The sequence below is a fragment of the Triticum aestivum genome, chromosome 7A (genome assembly GCF_018294505.1).
Source record: "Triticum aestivum cultivar Chinese Spring chromosome 7A, IWGSC CS RefSeq v2.1, whole genome shotgun sequence".
Lineage (NCBI taxonomy): Eukaryota > Viridiplantae > Streptophyta > Magnoliopsida > Poales > Poaceae > Triticum > Triticum aestivum.
Genome location: NC_057812.1, coordinates 357563596 through 357574534, shown reverse-complemented (window position 1 = coordinate 357574534; position 10939 = coordinate 357563596). Strand labels below are relative to the sequence as shown.

Genomic DNA, 10939 nt, shown 5'->3' with positions numbered 1-10939 from the left:
TAAAATAATTAGTCGGTCCGAGCTCAAGAATCAGGCCCATCAAAGCTTCGGTCCTGTCCTGTTTTTGACCGAGCAGACCGACAATCCGAGTGACGACCTGCGCGAAAGGAGTAGTGGAGGAACAGTGTAGGGAGCGCTGCACCTGCCGGCCGTCGACCGTCGCCGTCTTCACCTGCCCGTAGTAGACTGCCTCCTCCACGTCTGGCCGCCGTCAACCATGCCAGTTTACAACTGCTGTCGAAGTTTCACAAAATATAGTTTCGTCAGATGTAGCCATAAGCTGTTAGAATTCAGTTTCTTCAGACAATACAATTTTCTTCAGTTTCGTCAGAAAATATTGTTTTCTTGGAAGAGCTGCCATGGCAGCCGTTTCAACACAACACGCACGATCAGCCATGATTTTCGCATCCAACACAATCAGGCAAGTATTTTTTGAAAATGCAAGGAGTAGATATAAGGGCATGCACAATGGCAGAAAATATTGTTTTCTTGGAAGAGCTGCCATGGCAGCCGTTTCAGCACAACACGCACGATCAGCCATGATTTTCGCATCCAACACAATCAGGCAAGTATTTTTTGAAAATGCAAGGAGTAGATATAAGGGCATGCACAATGGTTCTATCTTAGCAATGCCACGTAGGATAAATGATGATGTGGAGGAGAGAGAAATCATAAGAAAAGGTTTATCTTCTCTTATTTAAGAGAAAACAAGAGATGATATCTTAGCACAATATGTTTCACCATGTTTTTAGGAATAACTAATTATTGAGAATAAAGCTAAGAGATGATCCATCGTAGACATCTTTTTTTTGTCATTTCTAGATTACATGCAAGACTTAAGATAAAACCATCTTATCAATCATTGTACGTGCCCTAATAGTGCCCACTTCCTATAATCATGGGCCATCACCCCGGTTCAGTTTCCTTTTATTCAGTCGAGCAGGAAACCAAAAATACAAGGGAAACACGATTTGATTCGAAAATCATGGCGCCATTTGAGGAAGAACTCGACGTCAGCTCTGATCCTCTAATCACGGAAAGGCCCATAAACATAAAATTGTGGCCTCATATGCGTGCTACAGTACTTGCATGCAATAGAAAAAACTGCTAATGAACAAATATGTGCAGGTTCATGGATAACAGGTGCGCCGCCCAGCGCACACGTCCCCCACCTTGCCACTGGTGCTCACATGTCGCCCACCTTGCCGCCGGTCATTGGCGGAGCTAGATGCAGACTACGCCTGGGGCTATACTATGTTGAATGATAAACTTCTATGATTTTCTATACTTTGCATGAAAAAATTATAAAGGAAGTTGTTTGTAGGCCTGGGGCTATAGCCCTAGCTGCCCCAGGCCTGTCTCCGCCACTGCCGCCGGTGCTGCGCAAGTCGCACATCTAGCCGTTGCATCCGTGCAAGTCGGCACCGGTGGTTGTTGGCCGGTCACTCGGTCGAATCCAGGCTTGGCCGCCGCCGGTCCGGTCCCTGAAATCAGGACCGTCATGATGCTCAGTCCGGTTCCGTCCGGACCTTCCGTCGGCGGCCGGTCCAAACAACGGCTCGGACCGGGACCGTGTCCACCCTGGCCCACTGTATACCCCCCGAGGCGTGTCTCCGGAAGGCCTCTAAAGGCGATGTTGGACACCCCGGCGGTCTCTTCCGCGCTGAGGGGAGGCAGTGTCGCCGCCGCCACCATACATCATGGGAGAAGGAATGGGGTCGAGCTCGAACTCAAGGGAGCGTCGGGCATTGCAAGGTTGGCACGGAGGCTAGTCAGTTCTCACCGCACCAGGCTCTAACACAACAGAGTAGCACAAATGTAGCAGAATTTCACCAACCAAAATGGAGTATCATAGGTGGAGCGGTTCTCACCGCACCGGGCTAAAAAAAGAGAAACACTAAAACCCAAGAATTTGGTAACCAAGTCAACCAAGAACAAACAAACCACCGAATGCAACACAACCATGGGTAAGCCATTGAACGCAACCCAACGACGGTCAAACCATACAAGAAGGTCGAAGTGCACTTGCCTCAAGCCATAAATACACTCATCGAAGAATTTCTCTTAGCATTGAAAGCTCCGAAACCTGAGGAAAAAACACTCTTAATAATATCTTAACAACCGAGGTCACTACAAGCTAAAGCTCTGAAACCTGAAGAAAAAAACACTCTTGATACCTAGTTTGGCTGAGGAAGCACACTGCACCGAACTTGAGATGCCACGGGTTGTAGGTTTTTCTAGTTTTGATTGTTTCGGCCAGCAGCAAAACACTTGTGCCGGATCTAGATGAAGCTTAGTACTTGACATGAGTAAGGTTTCCATTCTCTTGATTGTTTCAAAGCTTGACCTAAACGTTGGCTGGACCTGATCGATTTTGCAGCAGAACAAGAATACTTGCATGAATCTCCGATCGTGGAGATAGCTTGTTTGGCACGTCCTCGATGCCATCGCCGTCATGAAGCACATGGTGTTGGCGTCGCTGGCGGCAAGGCAGGCAACTGCAAGACAAGATCATGAACGCGTGAACCTTTCTCGTGCTAACGTCCTCACCCGTCGTTACGGCAGCGGGGATCGTCGGCGAGATGCGGCGGATCCTCGTCCAGGATGCGGCGTTGCTCTCCTCTGCCCCCCCCCCCCTCTCTCTATGGATGAAGTCAATCCATCGAGTCAATTAGGATTGTGTTCAAATTTTCTTGGGATATATATGTTGTTATCAGGGAAAGGGGTATAGCGTTCTGATTTTCCCATCAGGATATACTTTGGGATATACTTGGTTAAAACCCCATCCTCCCAGAAACGGGGGACAGGAGACGTAATTGGAAGGAGCGTAATTGGTGGGATCCATTGATAATGAAGGAGCGCTACGGGCAATTTTTTGACGCAATAAACCGGGTGGATGCCAAGTTGCATGCGGTTTTTGAAAGAAAATCTGTGGGAGGGAGACAACCGATGTTTAGGCAAATCCTTCGATCGGTGTGGGAGGAAGGTAACAAACGAACGACGTACGAAGTTCTTCATTAGGAGTAGAGATTATTGGTGATGATGCAAAAGCAAGGCCTCATCTTGTTCTTCTGTATCTTAGTAGCCATACAAGTTCTTTTTTTCATTTATCAACAAACTAACCCTAATGCTGGGCACAATCATGCAAATACATAACACCCTGCTAGACTAAATAATAAATTCTTGTGACGAAAACAATAGACATAAGAATGTTGTGAAAAGAATTAACCAACTTAGATAGTATATACTGGAAAAAGCATGGGAATATAAATATTGCTAGTCTTACAAGGATATTTACAAGAAAAAAAATCCAACCTCTAACTAAGAGTACAACCGGATTATTAGAATGATGAGTTCCTTCTAGCTCATAAATGATTTACGTTTTCTGCAGTACAAATAATAGTCAGTGTGTATTGAGCGCCTGATTTTCAGGAGTAAATATATTCATGGGATGACCCTGACAAAGAGGAAGAGGAACATTGAAGCAATTAAGGAAAAAGCTAGCTCGCCATCAGGCCATTGCCCGTAACGTACATGACTGCATCATGCAGGCTAGCTCGCCATCATGCAGATCCTCGTAACTATACCAAGGAAAAGGCACATTACATATGTCAATCAAGCAGGCACGAAACTTAGCAGAAAGTTGTAAACAGGAAAGCAGTTTATAAAACATTGAGGACCTCTGTCACACCGCTCGCCGCCGTCTCCAGGAGTTGAGGCTCGGCTAGTCGTTTTGCCCGGGAGGATGGGGTCTGGCCAACTCCGTCCTTCAGAAAAGCTGCACGACCTCCAAGGACATCTTCTTGCTTCCCGTCTCTCGGTGGCTCGGTGCTGAAAAACGTTTGGTGACGGTTTTACGCCGCGATGGGGTAGGGCAGAAGGCTGAGTCCGCCGTCCAATCATGAACAGGTGGAAGACGCTGGTGGGAGGCCTGGTTCGGCAGTGATCCTCAGGGCGATGACGCTCGGCGGCGGCAATCAACGTAGGTGCGCAGAGGCGATGCGGGTTTGGTGGGCCTTGGCTGTCCCGCACTGCTGGCGTAGATTCGAGGCGAGTACTCAACAACACCACGATCTTCCCTGGTCATGGTGCTCCGGCCTATTCTCCTCGAGGAGGATGGTGGCCTCCCGGCGCGGTGCGAGCATGATCGTAGCAACGGTGCAGGTAGTGTCTTGCGTACCCTAGCGCGGCGGGCACACGATCATCAGATGAATGAGATGAAATCTGGAAAGGAAGGAAGAGATATTTATGGAGAGAAAAAAATCAATAGCAGAAAAGGCAGGAAATAAACCAAGATACGGAATAAAAGAATATGCCCGTGATTGATGTGAATTGATTGCGTTATACATTGCCAAAGAAGAGATCAATTATACCATATAATAATTGAATGAGTTGCCAAAGATTGATCCTGTTTTATCTAGAAAAATAAAAACTGATTAAATAGAAAATCAGGCGGGGGAGGAAATAGAGGGAGTACTACCATACCATGCACGAATTAATTGCGACTAGTTACCATACATAAATTGATTACCTGTTAAGAAAGGAATAGAAAACCAAGGAGAAAACCAGCAGGGGAAAACCGGTGGGGAGAAAAGAAAACCGATTGAGGTGAAAGGGGGTCGTAGGAGAGGTTGGACGAAGGGAGGGGAACGTAAGCCTTTTAGGTAGTAGAGATTTGACAACATCCATACTTGACAACATAATCCGTACATATGAATTGCAATCTTTATATCCATACACATTGAAAACATAGGGAAAAATGTTTACAACCTATATGTCAATTCACAACATATGCATAAATATCCATTCATCACATATCTGTATATTCATACATATACAAACAATCATGTTCATCCATACGCATTGCATACACATTCCAATGTATATATATCCATACATATGCGTTCATCCACTAACAATCTATCCATACACATTGAAATTAAACCAACTCCAATATATCCATGCAACTTATCCATCCATGCGTCCATACACATTAAAAAAAACTACTCCAACATATCCCATACAATCTATCCATTCATTCATCCACACATTATATACCTAATATCCATACTAAACAACTTTAACATGACAAACTTCCAAACAAGAGAAACTAGGGTGCACCTAGTGGTATAAAATGCATCCGAAATACAAAGATTTGATACAAAATAATTGGAGTAAAGGATGAAGAATACCTTGCTCTACGTTGGGGAGGACAAATCGACCAAAATGATGCCTAAACGAGGGAGATCGAAGGGGGGATTGCAGAGGAGAGAGTCACCTCCTCTCTGTTCGGGAGAAACAGGGGAGAGCCTGCTCGAGAGAATGGGTGGGTGGCTGGGTAGACCCCACACCACCCCGTCGACCACTTACCTCTCGGGGGCCTACTTCCAGCCTACTGCCATCGAGCCTAGCAGTAAGGTATAACAGGCTACCGCCGCAATCCCTGGCGGTGGTCGCTTATCCACATCAACAAGCACCATGACGGCGCAGACACATTGGGCAGGTACCTACTGCCATTGACCATGGCCATAAGTAGTGTTACCCTACCGCCACAGACAACAGGGATAGAAAAAAGGTCAAATCCAGAAGAAATGTCAGAACAGTAATTTTGGCCTCTCGGTGGCGAGCGTGGGATGTCAGAACAGGGGAGTGGGGGCCAAAGGGTTGCCAGAGGTGGAGGCTAGAGCAGGGTACATGAGTAGCTCTCCCAACTAATGTCGAATTACTGGGCTGATAAGGCTAAAATCCAAATTAAATGACTAAACGTCCACAGATTTTTCAACTTCTTCAAAAGTTCCCAAAAGAAAATATTGCAACTACTACTATGCCCAATGCTGGCCAATCAAGTCAATTTACATCTTTATTACAATAGCCTTTTTTGTATGCTTTGCATGGAACATACGATGCTAGATTTGGAACTACATACAAAGCTCAAAAGCAAAATTATATACTGAGTATATTACAATAATAACGTTATATATGCAAATTAGTGGGGAAAAGAAATAAATATCATTTTGTTGTATATTAGCAGATAATAGGATTGCAAACGCTGTCACTCTTCCTCTGTGGTCTCCGAGATAAGACGCACTTCATATAGGTCGTCACCACCTTTTCCTGGGTCATCGGAACAATGGTAAGATAGTGATTGATACAGGGTATTAGACAATAACGAGCACAACTCACCAATTTCAGCCTTAATTCCAGGACCGAAAAAGGAGGTGAATTTTGCCTGCGTAAGAAAAAAGTTTGCAAGGCTCAGTACTCTATATACTCCCTCCGTTCCCAAATGTCTTTTTAGAGATTCCAACAAGTGACTACATATGGAGCAAAATAAGTGAATCTACACTCTAGAATATGTCTACATACATCCATATGTTGTAGTCCATTTGAAATATCTAAAAAGACTTATATTTAGGAACGGAGGGAGTATCTGCATATATACTACTACTACTTATAAAAGCACGAGTGAATCCAAATGATATGTGCCATCCAACCACCTATGTCCACTGTATCACGTTGCTTCAATGATGTATACATCACATCATCAATATTTTGAAAACATGATAATTGCATTGATCATAATTTGAAACAAAATTAGTTGCATTAAACACAATAAATCTTGGAATTAATATTAATTGTGATCAATCTTGAAAATAATATTACTGTCAAGCTGTATGTGCATGCACGTATACACGGTTACTAATTTAATTTTGGACGCAACTACAAAACGAACCGTCAGATTTTTTACCATGGCAACAACTTAGAATGTTTTTCATGGCAATTATAGTTGTGGTGAGGATGGCATCAGTTTTTGCCATGATTTGTCATGTTTGCTAAAGGAAATTGGCATCATCTCAACAATTAGAATTGCTAAAAAATCTGATGTAAGATTTTTGTCAATTTCTTGGGTGTGTTTTTTAGAGAAAATGCACGAAAGCCCGACTTCAAATTAATGAAGCCAACAACCGGCTAGGATACAATAGTGTTGAATTACAAAGGCAAAGACTTACAAAATCTCAAAGATTACATGCATATCTCAATACTACCAGAAGCAGCAGCGAGTAGAGCACCATGGGAAACTACCATCAAGCCGCCGAAGATCTCATGCAGCCAGAACAGCAGAACCATAGTATCCAGACAACAGCAATTGCCGTGGACATGAAAAACCAGACTGCTTGAAGAACATCGACTCCGCCGGGCAACTGCCGTATCTCCCCTTCATCCAGACCGTGCCACACACGTGGGCGCCAACCACAGGCCGGCAACCCACAAGCAAACAAGGCAAGGAGCCGCTGAAAGATGCGGAAGGACAAACTCGCCACCACCAACGCCGGTAACCAGGAGAGCCGAGCACCGCCACCACCACCAATCACCACGCACGAGGATCACATCCCCCGACCACCCCTTGAACGGCGCCTCCAGGGAGGACCAAGACACCAGGACGCCTCCGCCATCCGGCCAAAGGCCAAGACTTTCGTCCCAAAGAAGGGAGGGAGGGGGGGGGGGGACCTGGTAGTTTGACCCACTCTCAAGAGGGAGAACGGCACCGGAGCGCCGGCGGCATCGAGGTCGACGTGAAATCGACCAAGTGTTTCCCCCATTCCAAGACTTCCACGACCCCATCCTCGACAGCCCGATCTGACAGACCGTCACAAGGGGAAGGGGCCGGGAGGAAGAAGAAGCCACCTGCCGCTGCAACGAGACCTCGCCGCCCTCACACCGCCCAAGCGAGCGGAAGGGAAGGCCATCTCCACCCAAGGCCGTCACCCTGGCTTCCAGAGCCACTCACACTGGCGCGAGGCAGCAGATCCTTGCCGCACCGGAAGACGCGCAGTAGCCGGCAGACTCCTTGGGTGGCGGCGAGGAGGGGGGAGAAAGAAGGAGAGGTGGTGGATGCTAGGGTTTGGGTCACTCCTATGTCGTCCGGGAAGGGCAACGCGTGAGCCACGACGTATTTTAGTACACCCCCTTTAGAAAAGTCGTCTGTAGATCCGCCGTGGAGACTGAAGGTAGTCTTTGAAGTTCTAAAGGGTGATTTAACTTGCTGATGTTTTGCATCAAGATACTCACCTTTAATCTCCTAGATTCACGACGTGATCTCATAAATTTCGGTGTGCTTATCCAAGCCCTGGATGCCCGTGCCGACATGTCTGGGATCTTCCCGGATGAGTGGATGCTGCAATATGACCTTGAAGACCAGCTCTCAACCATTTACACGGATGAAGAGGCCTACTGGCGACTGCATGGTACCCAACGGTGGGTGCTTCGGGGGTGATGCCAACACCGCCTATTTCCAGGCGGTGGCGAACGGCCGGCGGCGTCGAAACTCCATCCACTGCCTGTGGGATGGAGACACGCCTCTCGTTCGCCCCTCGGCCATCCGTGCCCATGTAGATGACTTCTATAAAGCCCTATTTACCCCCACCCCTTGAGGTGGGGCTAGTCTCGCCTCCGACATTTGGTCGGGTGATCAATTGGTCTCTGTTGAGACCAATGCGGCATTAGTGGCCCCCTTCACCGAGGACGAGGTCCTCGCGGCTATTAAAGGGATGAACCCCTCCTCGGCCCTGGGACCGGATGGCCTGCCCGTAACGTTCTTCAAAATGTTCTGGCCGACCATCAAGCCGGAGGTCATGGCCCTGTTTGAGGAATTCTACTCGGGCGCCTCAACTATGGTATCGTGACCCTCATCCTCAAGGTCCCGGGCGCCTCCAACATCTGCCAATTTCATCCAATCACAGTGATTAATGTCATATTCCGGATCCTGGCCAAAGGGTACGCCAATAGGGTGACCCTGCTCGCTGACGCGATTACCCATCCCAACCAATCCGCCTTCATACAAGGCCGATTTATTCTGGATGGGGTGCTGGTATTCCACGAAGTCCTCCACGAGGTTCGGATGAAACGCCATCGGGCGGTCTTTCTGAAGCTAGACTTCCACAAAGCGTACGACACGGTCCACTGGCCCTTCTTGCGGGAAGTGTTGCTTCGCAAAGGCTTTGACGACCGTTGGGTGACTCGCGTCATGCAGCTTGTCTCCTGTGGCCGGACCGCTGTGAACATCAACGGTGACATTGGGCCCTACTTCCCCACCCTCTGTGGGGTCCGTTAGGGTGACCCGTTCTCGCCGTTTCTGTTCAACATGGTGGTTGATGCCTGGCATCCATCCTTGATAAGGCCAAGGATGCTAGCCATATTCGCGGCATCGTCCCCCACCTAGTCGGAGGGGGAGGGGTCTCCCTCCTTCAATATGCGGATGATACCATAATAATGGTGGAGGGCTCCGTCCAAGACATTGCTAACCTGAAGTTCCTCCTCCTGTGCTTCCAACAGATGTCGGGCCTAACCATCAACTTCGATAAAAGCGAAGTGATGGTTCTCGGGTTCCCCCGGAGGAAGCACAGGCTATTGTGGACAGGCTAAATTGCCGGTTGGGTTCTTTCCCCACGACCTACCTGGGGATCCCCGTTAGTGATTCGCGCCTCACTGTGGCGGATTTTCGCCTCACGGTGACCCGTATGCAACACCGCGTTGAGCCCTGAAAAGGGCGCTGGTTGTCGAAGACTGCTCGTGTGATCCTTATCAACTCTTCGCTTGCCAGCCTTCTTTGGTTCCTCATGAGCTTCTATAGCCTCCATGAGACCCTTCATCAGGAGATCGCCAAATATCAATCTAGATTCTTCTGGGCTGGGGAGGGGGATAAGCAGAAGTACCATATGGTAAGCTGGCCCCATATCTGCAAACCCAAGGACCAGGGTGGTCTTGGGATCTTGTCCTCCCGACGCATGAACATTGCCCTCCTGACCCGTTGGCTCTGGCGCATTGCCAATGGCGATGGAGGTCTTTGGCTCACCATCATCCAAAACAAGTACCTTCGAGGACAGCCTCTTGCATTCTGTCAGCGCTCGGGCGGCTCCCAGTCTATGGACAGGGGTGCGTGGAAGCTTGCTATCCATGTGCCAGAGCCATGAGTTGGTTGCGAGATCTTATGGGTTTCACCTCTAGCCTACCCCAACTTGTTTGGGACTAAAGGCTTTGTTGTTGTTGTTGTTGTCGTCCAGCTGCTACCTGTGCTTCGCATTGGCACATCCATCTCGGTTGGTACTGGGTCCTCGACCCTGTTCTGGTTTGATCGGTGGATTGGCGACACCCCCTGGCCGCCCGATTTCCGGAGCTCTTCGCCATTGCAGTTGACCCTCGTGTCTCTGTCGAGACGGCCCTTATTGACTTAGGGCGCCTCGCTTTCCGCCGCCCCTTTGGCCCACCTGAAGTTGCCGCTTGGGATGCCCTCTTTCAGGACATCGCCCTCCTCCCTATGGACGGCGCCGTCACCCCGAACGCCATCTCTTGGCGTCTGGAACTTCCGGCTGCTTCTCCACCAAATCCCTCTACGCGGCCATCGCCCCCTCGACGGCCCCCGAGCCCTTTAGTTTGATTTGGGACATCCACCTACCCCTGAAGATCAGGATCTTCTTATGGCAATGGATCTGAGGCCGCCTCCCGTCCGGCGTGGAGGTCCTTAAGCGTAATGGACCTGGGGATGGGATGTGCCCCATGTGCGGCACGGTGGAGGATGCTAACCACATCTTCTCGTGCTCCATGGCTCAGTTCCTTTGGTCCTGATTCCGCGAGACGGTTGGGGGCCAGTGGTGCAACACCAACTTCCCTGACCTGCTTGCGGAAATTCACGCCTCCCCCCTCGCTACCGCCATATTAGATGGCTTTGTGTTGGGGTCCTTGCCTGAACGCTTTGGACCGTTCGCAATAAGCTTGTCATACAGAAGGTGGCTCTTCGACGTGCTACTAACGCCATCTTTAAAATGTGTGGATACTTGCAGCTCTGGCGGCCGCTTAGCCGCCCCCAGGATCGGGACGTCATCAACAACCTCCTCGCCGACCTTCGATCGATGGCCTTCCTCTTGGCGCCTCCGCTCCCTCC

General features: G+C 48.7%; 1 protein-coding gene across 9 annotated transcripts in view; it reads right to left on the bottom strand.

Moving 5' to 3' along the window:
* Nucleotides 1-5842: 5842 nt before the first annotated feature.
* The window catches only part of LOC123154793 (thylakoid membrane protein slr0575), a 43899-nt gene continuing 38802 nt past the window's right edge, over nt 5843-10939 (bottom strand). For 6 of the 9 annotated variants that reach the window (XM_044573425.1, XM_044573428.1, XM_044573429.1 and 3 more), the window contains 2 exons: nt 6184-6229; nt 5843-6114 (listed from right to left, as the gene is read on the bottom strand). In XM_044573425.1, coding sequence (XP_044429360.1) covers nt 6025-6114; nt 6184-6229 — 136 coding nt within the window. In that variant the 3' untranslated portion in view covers nt 5843-6024. The remainder of the gene's footprint in view (nt 6115-6183; nt 6230-10939) is intronic. The other 3 variants (XM_044573427.1, XM_044573430.1, XM_044573424.1) reach the window with 1 other exon arrangement.